At 40.4% G+C, this 24,369-nt stretch overlaps 1 protein-coding gene across 3 annotated transcripts in view; it reads right to left on the reverse strand.

Annotated features, from left to right (window-relative positions):
- ZMAT4 (zinc finger matrin-type 4) overlaps positions 1-24,369 on the reverse strand; it is a 364,991-nt gene that overhangs the window by 282,206 nt on the left and 58,416 nt on the right. For all 3 annotated transcript variants that reach the window (XR_005987338.1, XM_041752405.1, XM_041752406.1), the window contains exon 2: positions 16,323-16,428. Coding sequence is in view for 2 of the 3 variants with exons in the window: in XM_041752405.1 (XP_041608339.1) it covers positions 16,323-16,424 (102 nt within the window). In the remaining variant the exon portion in view is untranslated. The remainder of the gene's footprint in view (positions 1-16,322; positions 16,429-24,369) is intronic.

Genomic DNA, 24,369 nt, shown 5'->3' on the forward strand with positions numbered 1-24,369 from the left:
TGATTCTACCTTGAAGAGCTGCCTTGAGTTTCCATATGCTGCATAAATCTACCTTATTTTAGAGCCACGGAGGTCCCTGTTGGTGCTCCTCACAGTCCCAATCATCTCCAACTTCAGTGGGCTCTGACACAGGAAATCTTCATCGATAAAGAAGATAATGTGCACTTGCTTTCCCAAAGCAGCCCTCAGCGGAGATGAATCTTCTCTCACCTTTACTGCTGTGGCGGCTATTTCTCAACTTCACTTCCCAGGGCTCCATCCTGGGCCAACGCAGTATTTCACCAGCGAACAAAACAGTGGTTAAATTATAGGCCATTCACCTTCCTCCACCCTCTGCTTCCTTCCCCACTCCGGGTTGCAGAACACATCCTACCATTCACAGGGTTTGTTTTCTTTTCCCCAGACCAAAGCCTCCTGGGCTGACTGTTCCCAGCAACTGGTCCCTGAGCGTCTACACTAGCTTCTCTCTTGTATCTGCCTATGTCCATCTCTCAGATAGATAGATAATACGTGATGAATACATAGAGAATAAAGAACTCTGCTTCTCTCTCTCTCTCTCTCTCTCTCTCTAATATATGGACAGAGACAGATATATAGGACATCCCTAATATACATGAACAGAGAGAAAAAGAATCAAACAAAAAGGGAAACAGTTTTTCCTTTATTCCAAATGTACAGATTTGTCCCTTTCACCACTAGAGGTTTCTCCTGAGAGCTCTCAGAGCTCTCCTAAATGGCTTTCAGTTTGAATACACAAAAGAAAGGCAGCCAGTCACAAATTTTTCAGTATAAAAAAATTTTAAAACATCACTGACACACCTAGAAAATTAATAAATCAATTCAGTGATCATTTTAATAATATAAATCATTGCTTGACCAGCTTTGGAAATCATTGGCACAAAAGCCATTTAAAAATATTGAGCTCCTTGGGACACCTGGGTGGCTCAGAGGTTGCGCGCCTGCCTTTGGCTCAGGTCGTGATCCCAGGGTCCTCGGATCGAGTACTGCATCAGGCTCCCCGCAGGGAGCCTGCTTCTCCCTCTGCCTGTGTCTCTGCCTCTCTCTGTGTGTCTCTCATGAGTAAAGAAATAAAATCTTTTTTAAAAATTGAGCTCCACAAAGAAGTAATCAAATAGTGAATTCCAATATGCAATACGGTTTAAGCCAATGTTTCTCAACTATAAGCAAAAGAAGAAATTCTCAAGGATCCAATGACTCCTGCCTGAGAAACGATAACTTTTTAATCTAAAATCTTATTAAAATGTGTTTTAATTGTTACCACAGAAAAGAAGAATGTTTCATCTTTACATCCAGATGGTCAAATATACACATTAAAAATTATCATTAAGAAGTTTTTAAGTAGGGATGCCTTGGTGGCTCAGTGGTTAAGCGTCTGCCTTAAGCTCAGGTTGTGATCCCGGGGTCCTGGGATTGAGTCCTGCATTGGTCTCCCTGCATGGAGCCTGCTTCTCCCTCTGCCTGTGTCTCTGCCTCTCTCTCTCTCTCTCTGTGTCTCTCATGAATAAACAAGTAAAATCTTCTGAAAAATAAAATGAAATAAAAATACAAAGTTTTTAAGTCTAGGGGCACCTGGACTTAAAACTGGCCAGATGGCTCAATCAGTTAAGTGTCTGAATCTTGATTTCAGCTCAGGTCATGATCTCAGGGTCATGAAATCGAACCCTGTGTTGGGCTCCGTGCTGGGAGTGGAGCCTGCTTAAGATTGTCTCTCCACAATCTCCCCATTCTAAAAAAAAAGAAAAAGAAAAGAAAAGAAAAAAAAAGTCCAAAAGAATATGCAGAATCTCAAGATTACATCCATGTGCCCAGTTTGAGAAATCCCATTCCAATTATCTTACATATATACAGTTCTCAGAGCTACAAACTCCTAAAATTCTAGGAACCAAACATCAAGCATCACTGTAAGCATTTTGCTTTGTTTCCCTTTCCTTCCTTCCTTCCTCCTTCCCTCCCTTTAACTCAGAGCATTACAAATGACTATTTCCTGAAGACATGGATAAGTACTTCCTTATGATTACACACAGGACAAATGTCCAAGTAAAAAAAAAAAAAAAAAAAAAAGCAAGATTTCCTGAAGTGTGACCTTGAGCAGCCATAATTTTTAGAGCTGTGCTGCCATAATCAGGGCTTTGTTCTGTATGTGAAGCAATCACATTTCCCCTTTTTAATTATTAAATATATAATAATACATTATCTAGTCTACAGACAAGACACAGGCAGCTCTTTTTATTTTTTTCACATTTCATTAAATAGAGAAGAATAAGTCAAATTGCATTTTCTTTCTAACCAAGTCATCGTAAATCTCTGTGATGAATAACACATACCTATGCTTCTTTCAGGCTGCTTACCCCTTTCTCATTTGTATGGCTGTCATTTCTGCTCCTGCCTTAACTCCCTATCCAAAATAAGTGCAATATCTTTGTCTTTTTCATCTAGGGATCCCCATAGAGGAAGCAAATGGAATCTATTATGGTACATTTACAGAGTGTAGATGTTCAAAAATATGTTGGGAGAATAAATGCAGGCAAACATCAGGGGTGTTCATCATCATGCTCCTAACTCGGAAGAAAATGTTCAGAAATAGCTGCAAGTCACCCACCTCTCAGAATCCTGTACTACTTGGCTGACCTAAATATAAGCACATTAACCAGGGTGTTCTTCTGTACACCACTGTCACAAAAACAAGCTGCAGAGATTTGCAGTTTCCCACATGAGCATTCCCAGAGGGCAGGATGAGACCTTTCTGAGTTCCAGAGTCAGCCCTAAAAGGCTGAGCATGCTGAAGGGAGGCGAACAAGTTTTACACAGGTGCTCCATCTCTTTCAAAAAATTAAAGGGATTGCCCTGGACCTTACAACCCAGCACCATTCTTTATTTTTTATTAAAAAGGGAATGTGCATCTCTGCCACATTATTATATTAACTATAAGATTGCTTTTCTGAGCAAATACACACTTTGGTCTTTAAGGTGCTTGTATAGTAAACATTGCTTCTTACTCCTGTAAACAGAAAACATTTCATAAAAAATTCTAAATGCCATAAAGACCCAATGACATCAGATTAACTTCAAAACTTTGTTTCCGGGATCCCTGGGGGGCGCAGCGGTTTGGCGCCTGCCTTTGGCCCAGGGCGCGATCCTGGAGACCCGGGATCGAATCCCACATCGGGCTCCCGGTGCATGGAGCCTGCTTCTCCCTCTGCCTGTGTCTCTGCCTCTCTCTCTCTCTCTTTCTGTGTGACTATCATAAATAAATAAAAATTAAAAAAAAAAAAAAAACTTTGTTTCCTCTTCAATTGAATCAGAATATTGATTAATCCATAAATATCACCACCAGTGTCTTATCTCAGGCATGCCAAGCCATTCCAAAGACATTTGCGTTCTTCAAGTACTAGAGCTGAGGGATCTCATGCTTCTTTTAGAGGTCTCAACCTATTCAGCATCAGACTTTTAATTATTTCTTTCAAATGTGGTCTTGTTTTCTCACTACACACAGTCCCAAAGCAAACTGACTTGATTAATTCCTTGCACAGTGACACAATCAGATTAAAATGACTTTTAAACCAGGAAAACCTCATTATCATATAGCTTATTACTACATGCATTTGGATAGGGTACAGGTCAAATCATGTCTCTGGATTATCTTAATTATATAGGTTGAAAAGCAGTCACACGGCAATAATAGCCAAAAGGGTAGGGGTTAGTCATGTCACTAGCAAAATAAAGAGGATCCCTATGATACTTTCTTTTAAGAAAATAAAACTTTTCTTTCCCTTCAGATCAAAGGAGACTATTATGGGATCACCTGAAACAGTAAAAATTTCAATAAAGAATGTGATAGCACTTTACAAAGAAAATGTAGTAATGAAAATGCAGCTTAAGGGTGAAATTGGAAAAAAAAGATAGCATATTTTGGCTTTTTATTACAGGATATTTAAGAGACAGCTTGGCAATAAATGTTAACATCTTTCTAATGGCTGGGAATGCAGTTGTATAAAGCTGAAAACTCACCTTGACTTATTGACACAGCAGAGTTTTAAGTTACATTGCTCATCCCCAGAGGAAATGCACCACACTGCAAAAAAAAGTGCTTAGCCTTACTCAATAAATGGAGGTAGGTGTGAGCTACTGTTACACAGCCACATTAGGCATTTTGACCCAGGGGAGGCAGATGGAAGGGGCAAGCAAACCAGGAGTGAGGCAGGAAAAGAGGCAACAATGTATAAAATAAAACAAAACAAAAATAAAAACAAAAACAAATCCTGGTATTCATTATGCCCCACTAGGTTCAAATACAGTGAAAGAAATTAAAATCATGGCCCTCGCCTTCAAAATGACTGCAGTTTAGTTGAAAAGCAATAATTAAACCTTAGCAAAAGATAAGAATACATATATTATTAAGAACTAAATCCCACAACAATTATACGCGTGTTCATGTGTTATATATTACATTTTTCTGAAATTTTAATATAGAAATTGGCTTCAATGGAGTAAGTGCATAGATATTCCTGCTACAATGACCCAATACTATAAAGATACCCATTCATTATCTTCAAGTTAATTCTTACATCTGATGGAATTCCAATACAAATTTCAACTGAATTTGTGAATTTGCTCAAGCATTTACATGAACAACAAAATTACACACTGCATAAATAGCTAAGTCACCTCTGCAACAGAAGAGGAAAGAGATATGACTTGTCACTCTCAGATATTACAACATAATTCTAAGGGATGGAAATTAAGTACAGCATGGGCTGGCCCAGATAAAAACAAATAGAACTATAGAACAGTATAAAAAGGTCTGATTTAGGGTCAAGTACCTGAAGAAAATTAACATATGATAAAGGTGCCACCACAAATTATGAGAAAGAAAGAGATGTAGGTGGTGGTAGGAAAACGGGTGGACTAGACACAGGAAAATCACTGTGGATTCCTACCTCATACAATATATAATTGTAGGCTCCAAATAGAGTTAAAGAAATGAATACAAACAATAGAAGTGTCAAATTAATAGAAGCTGGTATATTTCATGTTTCTATCAATGAAAAAAACTTCTTAAACTATAAGGCAAAAAGTCTGTTGAATTTATCACATAAAAATTGACAAGATTACCAAACAAAATTAACAAAGGGCGTCATGAATACTTTTAATAAGATGACTGAACAGAAGATATTTACAATGCCTAAATCCAACAAGGGATATATGAAAAAATCAAACAGAAAAATACTAGAATACTAATAGAAAAATGGATACAAGATATAAATAGAAATCACAGAAAAAGGAAAACAAAGACTAATAAATATACAAAGTTGTTCAGACTTCATAATAATTAAAGACCATTTAAAATAACAAGATATCAAATATCAAGCAGATTAAGAAAAAAATGATAAAGCTGAACAGCTGAAAGAAAAAAAAAAGTCAGAAACGTGAATATGGGACCCCTGATGTACCAATTCGCTACTAAGCAAGGCTTAGATAAGTAATAATAATATGACTTCTGATGCACAAGGTCTACTCTTGCCTATATATCCATCTCATATAAATTCCCACACAGGTTCTTCAGGAAACTTGTCTAAGGATGTTTGTCACAGCATTGCTTGGGTGAGCGGGGCACCAGAAGCAATCTAATCCCTGAAGGAATGGGAAAACAAAATATGATAAATGGAATGTTGTACAGTAGTTAGGAGCAAGACATTTGACATCGTGTAGGAACATGAATGGTCCTAGAAATACATTGCTCACTGAAATAGCAAGATAAGGATGAGATTCACATCACAATGTCATTTGTATACATTAAAAATACATGCCTATGCCATGCATAATGACTTCTTCCAAAAAGCACACTATAGAAAGGGAGAAAAAGAGTAAATTTACAGTGGATTAACTTGACAAACACTACCTTGAGCTAGAAGATCACAGTGAACATTCAGAGTGATAAGTCATATTGATGATATACCTTTAATATGATGGAATAAGAATGGTGCTTTACCTCAGATTTTCCTCACCAAGAACGTAGAACCCCAGACTGGTTATGAGGAAAACATCAAAAAATCTCCACTGGGTGTCATTCAACTAAATATCTGACCAGTAGTCCTCAAAATTATTGAGGCCATCAAGAACAAGGAAAAGCTGAGACCCTGTCAGCCTACGAGAGCCTAAGGAAACATGGTAGCTAAATGTAATGTGCAGTCCTGGATGGGATCCTGGAACAGAAAAGGGACATTTGGTAAAAACCTAGGGAAATCTAAATAAAGTATGGATTTCACACTTTACAATGTGTGTTACATAATAAGAAGAATAATGTATCAATATTGGTTCAGTAGCCATTACAAATGTGCCATAGTAATGCAAGATGTTAATAATGGGGGAAACTGGGTCAGGGTATATAGAAATACTCTGTATTTGCGATTTTTCTGTAAATCTAAGCTAATCGGAAATAAAAATTAAAGTATACATGCCCACACTGCAATACATATTTTAAAGAACATATACAAATAAAGAACATGTCAAACCTAATAAAATAATTACCTGTGGGGATGGGCATGAGGAGTGGAAATAAAACGAAAGAAGACTGAATCTTCTCATGTTACAGAAGAAGGAGCTAAAATCTAGAAGGGTTAAGTTACTTTGTTAAGTCTGTACTTAAAACACAGGCCTTCTGACCTTGAGTAGACCAGAAGTTCTTTTAATAACTCAGCCCTACTTTGCCTGCTCTGAGGATAAGCTGAGAGTGAATTTATTCCATGGACAGAAAACAGAGTTTAGCAGGTGAGTCAAAAGGGAGCATGAACTTTTTCATGAAGTGAAAAAGATGAAGACATCACTCTGGGGCTCTCAAGCAAATGACAGCATCCCAATGGACTCCTAGGTTAAACACAGGGGCTGGCTTTAGGGCCATAGAACACTGGGGAATGAGATAAAGAGGCACTGTTCAGGCAAAACCTGGAGAAGCTTAGTTTCCAGAACTTATCTGCAATAAGTGATTAGCTATAAAGAATTAATGAAAACAAGAAATTACTAGGATTTCTTGGATCGGAAAGTAGGGCAACGTTTCAGGTCAGAGGTGAAGTTTGCAACTGTGAGGCCAGAACCGGTCCTCTAGAAGCCTAGAGGAGGAAGATTGATAGCAGATAGAAAAGAGTTTTGTTCCGTTTTTCCTATTTTCTTAGTAAAATCTAAAAACTCTCAAACTGCCTGCAGGTTCTTTAAGGTGAAGGAAGGGCTGTTTCCATATCTGAATCAGTAGAGTGGACATAGGAGCCTTTTTGGCAGCTGGCATAATGGTGGCCTCCCAGAGATCAAGGATACCTGAAGGATTGAGCAAGAAGACAGGAGCAGTAGGCACAGGAGAGTGGCATGTGTACTTCCCAATAAGGTGCACTCATGTCCTTTACAGGATTCTCAGAAAAAAGGATGTAAATCAAAACTAGAAAAATTCTACCCCAAATTAACTCCTCTTAGAAAACGCCTAAAGAAACTAATTAAATTATCAAATCACAGAGAAGGAGGAAAGCATGCTGTCCCCAACACCTTCTCCCATCATCAGAAGAAATGTAGAAAAGACACATGGCTTAGATCAACACTCAAGCCTACTTACTTAGGTCATTAGCCTTTAAGAATCTTCTGTCTGCTAATATCTTAAGAAAAAAAAAAAATCAACAAACCCAGATGGCTTAGTGATGAGGAGGTTAGGAATTCATATGTTTTCAAGTGAATGCTGGGAATGGAAAGCAGAAAGAAAAATTGTCACTGTTAATAACCAACCAGCACAGGCTGGGATCAGAAAATCAACAGACACGTGCCTCACTCAATGAGTGTTCAGTGAGAAAGTCTTTTTTTTTCTACTGGTTTTTATCAGTGCTACCAAGGAGTTATCAGTCAGTTAATTCAGTAAATATTTCTTTATGAATTATGATCATTTATATAAGGAGATCTATGCCACAATTAAAACAAATAAAAAATGGAGGATCTAGCATGTTGTCATTTTCAGAAAATATTTCAAAGGAAAAATTAAGTTGCATCTATATGCACAGAAAATTTCAAAGGAAATTGGTCACATTCTTTTCATCTGAGAATAACTGGGGAGCTGAGGAATAGGTGGGAGACTTTTCACATTACACGCACTTTCACGCTTCTTGAATTTTGAATCACGTGAATTTACTGCCGCTGCCAAAAAGGAACAAAATGCTAAAATAAAAAGATTAAATATTTATATACTTATACCCTACTATTTTCACCAAAGACTATAACAGATCAAGTTATATCTACATCTAATGCAAGTGAACAAAATAAATAATTAAGAGATACAGGTTTAAAATAAAACAGGGAAAAGAAAATGATAGTATCCAGAGGTAAAAGTGAGTATAATAAAATCCTGCATAGAACTTTGTCCAGTTGCTGGACATGGCCATGAATTTGGTGGCGAAAGCAAATCAGGAAACAAGATCAGAGTCAAGTGCCAATAATAACCTAGCCTCTCAGCAGAGGAATTACCTTTCTTACAAGGGAGAGCACATGGAAATCTCTCTCAAACATCCAAAAGATGCTGTGATACCATATATGTGTCCTCACCTTCGGCACACACTTTGATCCCTGCCAGGGGTTGCTCCCAGACCACCAGAGTATGGGAAGTGCAGCCTGAAGTGATGCCTGAAGGCCACAGAGCTCAAGGCCTGGGGAACTAGTTGCCTAAGCCCAAAAAGGTGGAGCGGAGAAGAAATCCTTCATGTCAGACATGCCACTCAGTACACAGGCCCCAAATTCCAACTGGAAAATCTCTGTGTTGACCAATTAAGTCAGAGGAATTAGAGAGAAAATTCTAATTTGATAGCATATTATTCCCTTGTCTTTTAGACAAACAATGTGTTTGCTTCTGTTTCCTATAGAGCACTGTAATGAATAGACATCATCTTCATAGAGGCCCCCAGACACTTGATTTCCAGAATTGTTCATGTTTCTTTGTCAAGCACACTCCCTTTGGGATGCACAGGTAGTCCTCTCTTTCTATGTCTTCTCCACCTCCACTTCATTGCCAATATCCCCCAAACAGGCCCTAATCACCATGTGCCCTGTAGTCTCTGCCACACAACCATAGTGCACAGACACAATGCTATGTGCTCACCGAACTGGTTCCTTTTTCTTTCTGGGCACATAGCTAACCCCATTTCCCAGCCTCTCATACAGTCAGAAGACACAATTGAGTTCTGGCTCGTGGAATGTGTGTGGACATAATGCCTCTTCTGGGCCTGGCCCCCCAAAATGTCCTGCACAAATCACCCACATTGCCCATCAGTGCCCTAGGTGCCAGCTGGATCTTGATCATCAGGGCACTATCAGGAGCAAAGATGGTGGAACCTCTATTAGCTTGAGTCTTAAATGATTATGCAGCACAAAATCCCCCTCTGGAAACCCACAATGGGCTATAATGTGAGTAATAAATAATTTTTACTTCTTTGTTTATTACTACATTTAGCCTACTTGTCCAACATAGAAATTGAGGTTCTCCTATAATAGAAAATGTAAATATTTGACAGTGACTTAGATTAGATGGGTGATAAGTGGCAGGGAGTGGGAGAGGGGACAAAGCAACATGTCCAGGATATATAGTGATAAAGCACTGGCAAAACTATTGACTACAACACCATGGAAGGTAGGTCACCTGCCTATTGAGCTTACCATTCTAGGGGAACTAGATGATTCTGTGCTAGGAGATGGTTATAGTTCTAAAAGAACCAAAAGAGGATGGAAAAATATAACACTTGATATTTGTTGTTTGCTACTAATTGTCTACTATTGATTGTTGGTCAGGCTTTTGCAAAAGAATCAAAAAACCCTAAGAACTGGAATGTGTAACTGGCACATTAGCAGATAGAAATAAAAAAGGAGAGTCATTCCAGAAATCTGGGACTTAGTTAGAAAAGTCATTTGCTAATTGCTTCCAGTAACTAAAAATGAAAGATATCACAGTAAAAGACATTGTATGCTGAAGACCCAGTGAGATTTCTCAGTTGTGCATTGTGACTAAGGATTTTAGCAAAAAATGGATTAAGGATGTGATCTTTCCACCTATTTTTAGATAATATGAATATGGCTGCCATTAAACTAAAAAATAGAGAGAGACACAGAGATGAGGAAGCAATAAAATAAACAAGCAGCCTTGAAATTGTGTCTAGTAAAGAACTGTATGGTGACAACACATGAAGCTTTCTGAAAAAAAAGTAAATCAGAAGCCTTCTATATTACTGAGAGAATTGTATTACAAAAGCAATTATTACTTTGAATTGGAAAAGGTTTGAGTATTCTGTATGCCTTAAATCTGGAAGAAAGTGGGCTATGAATGCTGGCAGTCCCCAAGGAAAGTGTAGGACCCAAGATCCACTTCAGATGTGGCAAGGACGATGGACAGGGAAGAATTGTGGAGGGCAGAACCAGGTCTCATTAAGAAAAATGAACGAGAAAGTCCCTCTCACAGAGGAAGATGAGAATCTATTCGGGCAACTTCCCCTGCTCCCTGAAAAGAGGAACTTCCTAATGCCTGCCCTGTAGGATGCCAACTTCGCTATATGCCAGTGATTACTCTCTGTCTTCTTTTCCTCCTTTTTCTGAATAAGAAATATTACCACTGTCATCACCACTCTAAAGGAGGAGAGGTTAACATTTCTGTGTTGCTCACAAGCTGTGGGACCAAGAAGAATCACATCCACATCTCATGGAGAGACCCACTCCCTTCCTAGAGACCCTGAAATTTGAGCTGGACAAAGTAACTGGGTAGGGCTTGAGCATGTTTCTGTGGAGGAGGGACGTGTACTCTATGTGCTAAAAGAAAAAAAGGAATAGACTTTTGGTGACCTGCAGGGTAGACTGTGGCAGAGATGATCCTATGTGTTTGTTGAACCATTTCATTTTCCTGCACATATAAACTATTTTTTCCAACCTCCCCTGCAGCTACAGGGGACCAGGGACCATCTGATTGAGTTCTAGGCAGTGGAATGCAGCCTGGTTCCTAAAATCCCCTAAGCGATGTCATATCTTCTCAGCAAATGAGTACTCATGCTGCAGAGCATACTCTACCTACCCTTAATCAATGTACATTAAGCACAAACCATCTGACAATGGTTCTTAGCCAACCTGTAAGTTGCCCAGAGCTGAGTGTATTCTTCAGCCTATTGTTGCTTGTTTCATTAGGCCTCTCTATTAACCATTTATTTGGTGTTCCAGTGAACTATTTTGACTAGTAATAATCGGTAAAAGATAAAATGACTGGACTTGCTGGAATAAAACAACAGAAAAATATAAGAATACGTAGAAACTTTACGGAAGCTCAAGAATCTTCAATGAAATGATCAAGAAACAGAGGTAAAGACTATTAGGCATTGGGGAATAGGTTGAAGTCCTCTGACATCACAAAGGGTAAGAAGAATGGCTTTAGCCTCGGCAAATGAGCCAATAATTGTATTAACAGCATCTGGGAGAAATTAAGCATGTCATGACTTTAAGAGATTTGGAAAGACTCAAAGAATGATTCTCAATGTACAGTGCAGAGAAGCACCTCGACAGGAACCCTGCCATAAAGATCTTTTATTGTCCTCCCCCAGTTAGCATTCACATCTCCAGGAGCATATTACCTGCAATGCCCAGCATGGCTGCTGACCCAGTGCACCCTGACACAACTCCAGTGCGGTGAGAACCCATGGGCTGCAGAAACAGAACATGATACTGACCAATGACTCTCAGACATGGGAGAGGAGTTGTCCAGCCTGCGTGCATATTCAGACAATTAGAAAAAAGAAAAGGGAAAAGCAAAGTCAAGAAGGTGCGAGAGATGAACAGAGAAGTCATTAAAGGCAATGGTAATACAGAAAATCAAGCTGCTTTAATCAGCACATATTAGGAACCTCAGTTATCACCTTGTTGTGTCTAGCCCCAAAGCACTTACATCCCATCTACTACCAGACTTATAGAGACCAGAAGATTGTCCTTTGGCTATTCCCCTGGATTAAACAGAAGCTAGGGAAGGCCAAAGTTCTGTTGGAAGACAATCAAAACAAGAGAAACAGGAAAAATCAGTTTCAGCAAGCCTCTATAGGCCCTATGAGCCTGCTGCTTCCCTGACTAGGGAACAATCCTGGACTCCACCACTTATGAGTGGCTTAATGGGGTTCATTTGTCAGGACTGACATTACCTCAAGATTCAGAAATGTTTGAAGAGTTTTTCATCAGTGTAGAGAACCATCTTTCCTATAACTACAAAACCATCACCTACACCTTGAGGCCAGCTCCCTGACTCCCAAGTTATACCAATACCTCTCCTGCCCAGCCAGCAGTGCTTCCACTAAACTTGACCCATTGCATCCCTCCTCCAGCCCCCAACCTCAGCCTCTTCATCAACCTACAACCCACAAGAACAACAACCATGGACTGAATTCTAGGGTAGGTGCTATAGAAATAAATGAAGAAACTTAGTGCACGACTCTTGCCTACCCTCAGGAAGCTTACAATCTTGTTTGAAGGTGCCAGAATACTTGAGCCACTGATTTTGCAATGAACAATTAATTGCATACATGGCACAGCAACACATGAGATATTAGCATTCCCAGGAAGGGGTAAGTAGCTGGGACTGGCACATTTATGCTGACTTCACTGGGCCCACCTGACAAGAGTTCTCTCTTTCCTCCTAGATCACTCATTCATATTTTTTCTTTAGATTTACCTAAAAAAGAAAAATTTCTGTCCTTTTGGTTTCTATGCAAATCTTCTTTTTCCTACATGCCAGAAAACCACTCCTTCACTCATGTAAGAAATTCTCTCTTTTTGCAGAAAATGATTCTTTAGCCACTTAAAACTATGACAAACTACTCAAATGGACTCACTGGGAAACTATTTCTAACCTCTATATATTCAGGCATGTTGAAAGGCACATGTGAAAGCTTTCTCTTCCCCTCTGTCTATACCTACTTGTTCGATTGACTCGGTGAGCAGAGACAACATCTAATTGTATTTTCCACCAAAACATTAACATGTTATTAATGCTTAGCAAGTAAGAAAAATAATAATGCCTTTATATTCCCCATTTTTTCCACTTTAGGATTTCATATGCAGAAAGAGATTTTAAAAAATATAACCTGAAGGGCTTGGTCCATTAGACATATATTAGGTTTTTCTGTCCTCCTATACAAAGGTTCAGCCTTTTAAATGGAGCATGCAGCTATTAAGCATTAATCCATCTGTTCTGTTTCTCTTTTTTACTTCAAAAGACTAGCATACTAGACTCAAAGCAAAAGTCGTACGAACGCTGTTCTTTTCCCAAAAATGCAGCTTGACCACCACCAAGGGACTGCTACTCAGAAATGCTTGATTATACTGTTAAGTTCCCAAATGCTTAAGAGCCACACAAGAGTACAAAGTCCCCTTTCCTTTACAGTCTGCCCTCAAAACACCCCCTAACATACTACTGTGCACCTCGTTTCCTGAACATAAATCCTCCCTCCCTGCCTCCCCAATGCTCCTTGAAGCCCTCCTTGGAGATTCTAAGACTTCTCATTCCAACAGCCCTAAAATGTAACCCATCTATCAAGGACTAGATAATTCATGACAATCCCAACAAATCTTTCTTGACTATAATAACTCTGAGTGGTGACACACTCTTTAGAATTTGGAATATGAAAATATCTAAAAAGTTAACAGCATGATGCAGCATATGTCAGAAAGTCAAATGGACAGAAGAATCAACACTTGTGAGATCACATCAGGTGAGTACCTCCTTAGGGGCGGGTAGGACTCTACAGATCACGTTCTCAGGATCACACATGTATTTATACCACACTGAACTACCTATGGCTCTTCCTCCCAGCAAAGTTTATGAGCTTCTTGAGGACAGAGACTACTTCTCACACAGCTTCAGAATCCCCTGCAATAACTAACACTAATAGTGCTGGACATGCAAAAAGGACACAGCGGATTCTTTTTGATTTGTCCCGTAGGGAAGCTGGGAATATTTTCTAGTTGAGTAAAATCAAGTTAAAGCAATACATCAGTGATAGAGCATTGAGACTCAGTGTGACAATATTTTCAATGAATTGAATGGGATTTCAGACTCCTAGAGACCCACTCTTCATGCAATTTCAGCAGAGAGAGGGTATGTGGAAGGAGGGGGCAAATGAAAAGGATCAGGTTATCAGTTCTCCAATGGCCTTCAAAATCATCTGATGGAAGTCCTCTTGTTAGAGATGAAGAAGTACCTGAAGAAGCCTCCCGACAGAAGCTAGAAGACTAGAGATCTCATGAGATGTGAGCCCTGTTCACATCCCCAGCTGCTTTACAGAAAGAGCACACGTGTTGTTTGTCTGTGAAAGAAGTGCCCCACCTCTGCCTGGAAGAAGGGAGTGAAACATCATTCAGAGCCCCCATCCATGCTTAATGGCAATGCATTTAATGTTGTTTTGATGATGTGTAACACTGTTAATTGCAGATCTATTGTAATTGCTTTCTTTTCCCTATCCCATCTATGTTACATGCAACAAATAATAACACATTCTCTAAACAATTTAATTATGCCACAGCAAGGATACAGAGTAGTAACAGGAAAACTTGAGTTCAAATAACTAAATTCTTAATTGAGCAGCTAAGAGCTTTTTCTTTTTTTTAATAAATTGTTTTCAATTTTCTGACATTCCTTTTCTAGCTCAGGTAACAATAAAGCAGTGCTGGACTGTGCCATCAGGATATTTTTGTAAACAAATGCTAAATGCACATCTGTGAAGTGCAGGCACTTTTCCAGGAATTATGGAAGATCAAATGAATAAAGCTCTCTTTCTGTCCTCAAGAATCTAGTAAGATGATTACAAACGAACAAAAAAATCTAATAAAGGGAGAACATAAAGGGCTAATAGGAAGCTATGGAATGTGAAAGCGGGAACATATTCCCTAATTCTTCTTCACTGGGGAAATCATATTAATAAAACCATGTGTGTTTACAAAGCAATATACACAGAAATTAGAAAGTTCTTAACTTCAAAAGATGGTTATCTTCCATTTTAGATAATTCTTTTAAGTTCACATTTACTTCTAATATTTGAGTGCCTACTGACAAAAAAATATGCTAACTTTTTTCACAGATTCTGATTTCTAAAAGTTCTCTCAGAAGAGCAAGTTTTATTTGCCTTCATCAGAATATTGCTGCAATGGAGTTAATAGTGAAAAGCAATATAATTTTGTATGTTACGCCACACTTTATCACTTCCAAAGCATTTTCACAAATACTATATTAAGAGGTCTCATTTGGTCACCACAAAATCCTGAGAAGCACACAGGGTCAGTTTATTGTGTTTCTGGGCGTGTACGTGTACATGTTAATATTGTTTCCTTCATTGTGCACAGAGGAACTGCAGGCTCAGAGATGTCTGGTGAGTGACAGTGACAACTGGCATTTGTCAGACTTGTCAGACAAAAAGAAAATTGCTGGCTAAGCCCTCCAATCTAAAATTACTCACAAGTTATTACACTTGAAAACTCATGTTCCCACTGGTATATGTTCTCTACAAAAGCGAATATGCCCTGGGCATCACTCAGCTACTGGGGCTCCCCCAGCTTCCCATTGTGTCCATGCGCAGCACCTTGTCCTCCTCCCTCACCCCCCCCCCCCAACAGACATTGGCAACCTCTCGTCTCTCATTCTCTGTTCTCAAAAGAAGATGGAAAGGCAGCCATTTATTTGTGTGCCCATCCTAAAGAGCCAGAGCCACTGAATTATGTCCCTTATGAATATTCGGATTTTAAACTTTGTTTTAACTTTATGGGGGAAGTCTTTATGCTGATAAACACATTTAGGCCAGCAGCCATCACGTAGAAGGAACTTGGTGCTGATTCACTGATGTTGCCACATTTCTCTGAACAGTGATTCACAAAAGGCCTCTTGAGCTTATATCCAGGGTCACAGAAGAAAAGAGAAGCTGCCACTAATGCATCCTGCCCTGTTGTCCCTGAAAGGAACTTCAGGGGATGAGCAATGACAGATTTAACAAGCAGAGAAAGCCCACTGAGTCTCCAGTGGCTGAAGTACAAAAAAAAAAAAAAAAAAAAAAAAAAAACCAGAATCTAGGAAGTAGCCAGAGCCGGAGACTGATGTCCGGAAGCCTCAACTCCAATCCTGCACCTGAACATTTGCCCCAGCCTGTTCTCACACCGTAAAGGCTCCAGGCCTCTGGCCCTGGAAACCTTCCTCGAGACCTCGAGAAAAGGAGCTGTCCTCAAGTCCGCATTCCTCTTTCTTCCACTGAAACATCGAGTGGGAAAGCCGTCCTTACCTCGTAATGAGCCACGCGCTGAGATTCGGATATCAGTTGTGCACTGCACACCTTGCAGTAACTGTCTGTAAATAAATCCTGATCGATATCGGAGGACTTCATCAGGCTAAAGGAGAATCAACAGAAAAGAAAAATGAGTCCACTGCTTTGATGTTTATGCAGGACATTAACTGCATGAAAAAGCCAGGAGCAGGGTAACAGACCCCATGATGCTAGCAGTGGGGGAGACCTCCCTATCACCTTAGGTGATACCATGTCAGTTAACCACAGCAAGTATAGACTTTATGATTTTTCCATAAGTGCCCATACCCTACAAAACAGAAGTGCACCTTTAGTTTTCTCTTTTTGACAAATCAGATTTATATCTGTAATGCACTGCTAAGGATTTATGTGAGAGGACGCTTTCATACATGATTTATATTAACAAAATATTTTAAGCATTCAATATACGCAATGTAAGAAAAAGACTGAATGAATCTTGATACATCCACAAACTAGAATACAACACACCTCCTAAATCCAAACACAAATCAAACTCTTCTTTAAAAGAACATTTAAAGAAATAGGAAAAACTTTACCATTAACAACACAAGGGTTTACAAATCAGTACATACAGTATTATACTAAATTTGTTTATATGTATTAAATTTAAGTTATATGCATACATTATATGTATACATGTTTATACATATTAAATTTAAATTAAATTTGTTTATATGTATTAAATTTGTATAGTGCATAGAGTTTTAAGAGTATTAATAGCAGTTACTTTTCAAAGATTTTAAGGTAATGACTTACATAATTGTGTTTATTGTTTTATTTTCTAAAATAAACATATGTTGCTTTTATAATACATGGAAACAAGTTAGCTTTGTCCAGAAACTTATAAGCAATATAAAATTTAGTTTTGAGCTCAGTAACTATACTTACAGAATTAAAAAATAAAATCAGTTCAACTATAACTTTTCTTGCAAGCATATACCTTGTAAAGTGAGGAGCCTGTTCATCATTCATGCTGACTTTTCCACATTTAGGGTTACTGATATTCATAAAAGCCACCTCCATCATTCTACACTGCAATTACGCCCACAAAGGTAAATAAACATATCATCAAATTCCAAAACCTGAACCAAAATGCAGCCAAGAGTCTCAAGCTGGTGAAAGTGATCTATCACAAAGGTGTTTCATAGCATCTGAACCATAATGTTGCCACTGTAGAAACACACACCAGAGCATCAGAATGCTTTCCTCCAATCCACAAACTCTCATTTTACCTCCTACCAGCCAGGTAAAAACTAAGGATTCCGCCAGACAGCATACATATGGAGAGGCAAATGAATTTCAGACAACAGGGATGTGGTGGGAAGCTTGGAGTTCATCCTGCTCCCACACCCTCATTTCATATGTGAGACAGTTTGAAGTCACACTGTCAATTATTGGCATGGCCATGTATGCGGCCTGGTTTGCATGATTCCAATTTCCACATTCCAAATCCATCTCAGGTCTCATGCTATTTGCCAGCCGTGTGATGTTAGATGAGTCACTAAACCCTCTAGGTAGTTTCCTCCTACACAAATTAAGATAAAATATTAGCCATGCCTTTTTAGAGAATTGTGGTGAAAATCAAAAGGAGAAATATGAGATGGTACTATATAAGCTCTAAAACTCTTCATTTGAAAAGGATCATCATGACATTCTTAATAATATCCTAATTATGGCCAAGTCTTGACCAATACAACAAAATAAAGGACAGTGGTGCATTTTAAGTGATTTTTAAAACCATTTAAAGAGCTGGTCTACAAAAAAAAAAGTATCTGCCTGAAATAAAAAGCTGCCTTCTTCAAAAACTACAAATTCACTTTCAATCTTTGTCCTTGGTTGTAATGGCCCATTCAGAGCATTTGATTTTCAAGATTCAAAATGATTCACGATTTTTGCTCCTAAGAGACAATGGTAGCTCTGGTATTTCAATGCCCTGAGTACCAACAGTAATGGCAGATAGTAAGAACCACTGACTTTCATAGCTGAAGTGGATCTGTTATTTCTGGAAGGCTCATTCCTGGCAGAAAGTTCAGTCAGCCTGGAGCACCTACAATGCCTGAAGACTCACTACCTAACATGGCAACCTGTTACAAAGAGTCTGGCAACTCTAGTAGTTAGGTATTCTTCAGGTTGAATCAAAATCTGTTCCACTGTTACTTCACTCATTGATTCTGTCTTTGGGTGCAACACAGAAAAATTCTGCTCTCCTTTTTCATGAGATATCCTCTCTCAAATGCTTGAAGAATAGCTCCCTTCCATCTATTCTCTACCTCTTTCCTGAATTATCATCTTGGTCTGTGTCTATTTCTTTATGGCCCATCTTCAAAGGCCATGCCAAGAACAGAATGAACATTTCAGATATGGCCTAATCAAGCAAAGGATCACAAATCCAAATGAGCATCCAAAATAACCATTGACATGTGTAATGGTTTCTATTCACATCCCAGAATGCAAATGGAAAAGAGGGGTTTTGATGATGGCAAAATGTAGTACAACATTTTGAAATGTCAAATGGGAAAAGAAAACTTACTAAGGTGTATTTTTTTAAGCCAAGCTTCTATAAGTAGTTGTGTTTAAATATCATCATGTTCCCTGCTATTTCTAATAAAGAAGTGCACAAAAATAGATTCATGGGTGACCTGGTTAATAGGAATCTCCAAACTCACTGCACACTCCTTCCTCATTATACAACCGACTGCAGAAATCAAACACTGTGAAAGGATATTCAAGGTACGTGTCGGACCGAGTGGGGCCCGTAGGAGTCTGAGTCTCGGTAAAACAGCTGTGCAGCAGAAATAGCTTTAAAGGCAGAATATAAAAATGTGTATACTAAAAAAAAAAATTCAAAGGAAGGAGAATATCATGGCTTTTTCCACTGTTTTATATAAGAATATTGATTGGAACAGGCCCATATGCAGTAAAATGGCAATAAAGACCCCTCTGAAATCTGCAAGGCCCAAATAGAAAACCTGAATAAGTTAAATTCCAGTGGGAAGCAATTAGTAGGCAAGTGTCAGCCGGGTTTGTGCATAAGGTCTTTTCTCCAAGAAAAGAGAACTCTGTGTAGGTCACTTTAGACAACTAGAGAGCCTGATTTATGATTCAAAGAGTGGAATTCCCCAGAAAAAGGGCTGCCATTTGTTGCCTGCTCTGCCTTGCTTAGAATAGAATTCTCAGCTTCTCTTGTCTTCAAAAGTGTACAGATGAGCTGGTAAGAACAAGGAAAATCCGACTACCTGGCTTTAGCCTTGTCCATGGTCCTGAATCAGCAACTAGAGCAGAGACAGAGCAGGGTCGTTAATCAGTTACTAACTGGTCAGTCCCACCAGCTCATGAAAGCCAATGTGTGGTGACCCCCAACCTGAGGACATGCTTACTGCACTACATCTGAGGCCCTGGGGCATTTTAAGGAGAGCAGGGAAGGGGAGGAGTTTGATTTCCTGGATTTGAAACTGATCTGAATGCAAACTTCCACAGTGCTCCCCACAATGGCACATTCCAAAGCAAACACTGAAGATCTGAATAACCTATCACTCTGCAGTATTCACAGAGGACAGTGTTACCTGTATTTTACTAAAGAAGCCCAGAGGGAAGTTGGAAGCAGTATTAAAACGGGAGTCTGATCAGATTCTCATTTGCTGTCCCAGGTCTCTATACAGCAATAAATCTATTTACATCTGGTAGCAGTGACAGTATAAGACTCAGAGGTGTAGCTAAGTATAATAAATTAAAGGAATATAAAGGAGGAGAGCTTTTGTTTATTCAATAATGATTACTGTGCATCTACTATGTGTGAGGCACAGGGATAACAAAGGACACAACTCCCATCTTCCAAATCTTTATGAGCTATTGAGTGAGAAGAGAAACATGCACACAAATAGCTAAGGCAGGGGCAGCAAGTGTAATCTGACTAGTAAAAAGCAATACAGGATTTGAGAAAACAAGGGGATTATAAGGAACCCTTCAGGGAGGTTCTAGGACAGTTAAAAATTTTAAGAATGAATAGGATTAGAGTGAAGGGAAATGGGTTTAAATCCAATAGGTTCCAATTGTTTTTGCTAGCATGGAGAAAAATATTACTATTAGTAGGCATGAGAAGGTACATACAAAGGGCTTCAGTAGGACTTGCTTGAGAATATGCAACATAAAGGAAGGAGGCAGCAAAATGCAGGGAGAGAAGGGTATACAAAGATCAGGACCCAGATGCAAGGAGGGGAGACTGAAGGGAAACAGCAGGCCCCAAAATGTTTCTCAAGGTGCAAGGAATGGCCTTTTTTAGGATCTTTAGATGCAACGGGAAGCCTTCCCCTCTGTTGCTTTCTGCTTCTCAAGAACAGATTTCAGGAACACAGCCTGAAAAGCCAGAGAAACCTGAGGCTTCATGGCCAAGAGGAACATTCCTCACTCCATTCCATTTCTGATAATGCCAAAATAGCTTCTGACTCAAAGATCCCAAAACCTATGCAGGGTTCTTTAGAGGAAAAAAGACATTACTTCAAATCCACGTTTGGTTGCTTGCCAAGAAGATTTTTGAGTGTAAAGTTACATATCCTCCCTGAACCACCATTTCCTCATTTGTGAAACAGGGGAAACATTCTTACAGGCTCATTGTAAGGATTAGAGATGATGCAGATAAAAAGCATCTAACAAAGACTGTGGCATATGGTAGACCCTGAAAAAAATGGATATTACCACCATTATGATGAAGATTATTAATTTTGTATTATCATTATTCTTATTTTCAGAAGGGATGCTATAAATATTCAAGTAGAGAAATAAATAGAACCACATTAAAAACTAAAGGGGCAGATTACAGAGTTGGTGAACTGAAGTCATAACTCTGATTGTTGTCACAGGCTTTCTCTTCTGTATTAACAATATCAGCCACAGAAAAGGCTCCCTTCCACTGAGTTCCCTGTGGCAAAACTCTGTGTGAAGAGCCCTTCAGCCAGTCCCCCACTGCCAGTCTGAGGAGCACCATTAAACATACTAACATGAAAGCAGAGGGTAGACATTCTCCCCAGAATTGACATACATTCTCCCCAGAATTGACATGCTGTGGTCTGGAGAGCCCTGACTGTCCAGGCAAAGCCATGCAAACTTTAACTGCTTAGGGCCCACACTCTCTTCCCAGCATTTATCTGAACCAAGATAGGATGCACGGACATTTGCCCAGACACCCTGATCTGCTTCTGCCTGCACGTCCAGAGTCGGAGCCTCCGTAACCTGACTGACTCCCCTCAGATCCAGTAGCCGCTACTGCCCTTCCACTTGGTGTGACACCCTGAAAAGCCACCACTCCTTTCTCTCCAGTCTGGCTGGTGCCTCATCATCTAGTCTAAGGTCCTCCACATATGCCACATGCCCACTCCCTCCAAGGGGACCGGCTCCAAAGGCCACCACTCTCAACAGCTCTGGCCCTCTGCCTCCCCCTGCCAAATGCAGAGAGACAGGATCTCTGTCTCTTTCAAATTTGACAAGCTAAACAGTGGATGAAAATGCCACCAACAAAAACAAACCTTCTCCTGGTTAAGAATGTGAAACAGACATGAGCCATGACACTGCTGTCTCAATTCAGCCACATTTTAAAATTACTAATATCCAAGAGCTACTGAAATTGTCCCTGCTTTGTTTTATCAATTTTGGAGGGGATTTCCCCCTGCTCAGAAAGGGAAAAAATATGAGAATTAGAACTGGCCCATCTTTAGCACAAAACATATGAGCCTTTGTGATCTGAGTTTTCATTTCACTTGCAAAAGGGATCCTGGACCAGAATCCCCCTTTGGTGTTCTGTGGCTGTTGCCTGGTCTTTGCTCCATTCCCATTTCAGACCCTGCCACTGTCCTTTCCCTCCTCCTAGCAACAAAAGGAGGAAGATTTGGGAGACAAGCTTGTGGCTTCAGCATGCATCTCCACAGTGACCACCCACCCTCATTAAGGCCCAGGAGCCCAGAAGATGAGCTGGAAGCAGGGTCTGTCCTGTCTCCTTCACACCTCCCTCCACATGACAGGGGCAATGCAGGGCCGGCTGCTATGACACAAGACCAAGCAGCCTTAGAAGACAAAGAACCATGAACAGTACTCCAGAAAAGAAAGCATTCTGGTGTTCAGTGAAAGTCTAGAGAGAGGGGGCCGGGAGCCATACAAGACAGCACAGATGAAGCAGATGCCCCAGCCCGGCTCAGGAGGGCCTGCACACTTGCTTGAATTCACCACACCTCCCACAGGTGGCCAGACAGAGGAATCTAAACCTCCCAAGAGGCAGCCAAGATCTGGTGAAGGCCAAATCCAGGATCAGCTTAAAGAATCTTTGGATTCCTCCTTCCTGTGGATGGAGGCCTTTTCTGCTCTGAAGCTACCGCCCCCACTCCTGATGTTGCTCAGACAAAGGAATCTGGCAGTCCAGGCCCTTATCATACATCATCCACATGCAGGTGCAAGCTCTGCTATCCAGCCTGAGCTTTGTTTAAAAAAGAGAGAAAGAGAGAGAGAGAGAGAACCCTCCCCACACCACTCCCTCTTCCTGCTCAGCATTGCCAGAAGCTGCGTGGCTGACTCACACCACTTGAATAATTGCCTTTTAATGGAACCATTTTCTTCACGTGTAAAACCAGGTTCTGTGATTCCTGACTCTGAGCTGTACGCCACTGATGGGCACCGATGCCTCCCCCTCGGCCCCAGGGCCGCGGAACCAAGTCTGTCAGTCTCACTCATATATGGTACAGGTGAGACTGCTGACATTTGGGGAAGGAGAACAGCAAGTGTGCCCCCAGCCTGCACCCAACCTGTGGGCATGCACATGTGCCTCTGCCACATCTGAGGAGGCATGCATGCCTGGTTCCTTGCCCCTTGTCCCCTCTTCTGTCCCTCATCTTTTGCCTGAAAGTGCAAGTCTGAATTGTGGACTCCTGGAGCCATGGAGAGTCGGAGGCTTCAGGCTCCTCTAGCCCCTCCCAGAGTTTGTGAGACAATTCACCAAATGGCCTCTGCCCAAGTCCAGCATATTATACAGCCTCACTAGGATTCCTCCTTTATTCATTAAACAGATTTTTACAGAGCATGTACTATGGGCATGGTACTGTGTAGGCTCTAGGTCTGCAGCAGTGAACAACACCTACAAAGGTTGATCTTGTGGAAAAGGTTCACATACTGGGATCTAGCAGACATTAGTCTGCATAAACACACAGGATTCCCATCTCCATCTACACATAAATAAAATATTCACACCAGCTGGTAGACAATGGCTCTTGCTGTCTTGCATGTCATTCTAGAATCTCCACTGGCCCCACGGTCCATGGTCCTCACTGTGATTCCACTGTGGGACCTTTGCCTCCACTCAACAGTAAAGACTGAGAGTGGAGAGGCAGTCAGGACTAGCAGGGACTACAAAGGATGAAGGCCATTCTACCTGGGGTTCCAAAAGGCCCTTTCAAAGGCCACTTCCGGGCAGGGCCTGCGGTGTCTGGCAAGAACAGTGCTCAGCTGGGTGGCATGCCAGAGTGTGCTCATAGGGAAAACACGGTTCGCTTTGGTAGGATATTAATGGGTAAAGTTCAGCACCTCCACCAATCGGGGTGGGTCAGAGACATTTTTTGCTTTTCTGTATTTTCAGAGATGAGACATGGGTGGTAGATAGAGAGCTTGGATTTTCCATTGGCTTATCACTTAAACCAATGCAATAGCAGAGTCCGGCCAGAGGAGAAAAGCCAGAGGCAGAGAGAAACAAAAGGCTCACTAGCCCAAAAAGAGTAGGAGAGGAGAGGAGGAGAAAACCTGAGGGAGTAGAACATGCATCTAATGTTTTCTGTCGCCACCAAAGTAAAGGGCTGTGCGCTCAGCGGAAAAGCCACTCATATTTTAAGGAATAGGCTCCCACCGTCCCCCAACCACTCAAAGGAGGAAAGCCAGCGTGGATTGCTCCCTTTCCAATACATTAGCTACCTGTGCAGAGCAGGTGCATACTCAAAAGACGGGTGGATTTTCTTAACACGCTGAAAGACAACAA

The sequence above is a fragment of the Vulpes lagopus genome, chromosome 4 (assembly GCF_018345385.1).
Source record: "Vulpes lagopus strain Blue_001 chromosome 4, ASM1834538v1, whole genome shotgun sequence".
Taxonomy (NCBI): Eukaryota; Metazoa; Chordata; class Mammalia; order Carnivora; family Canidae; genus Vulpes; species Vulpes lagopus.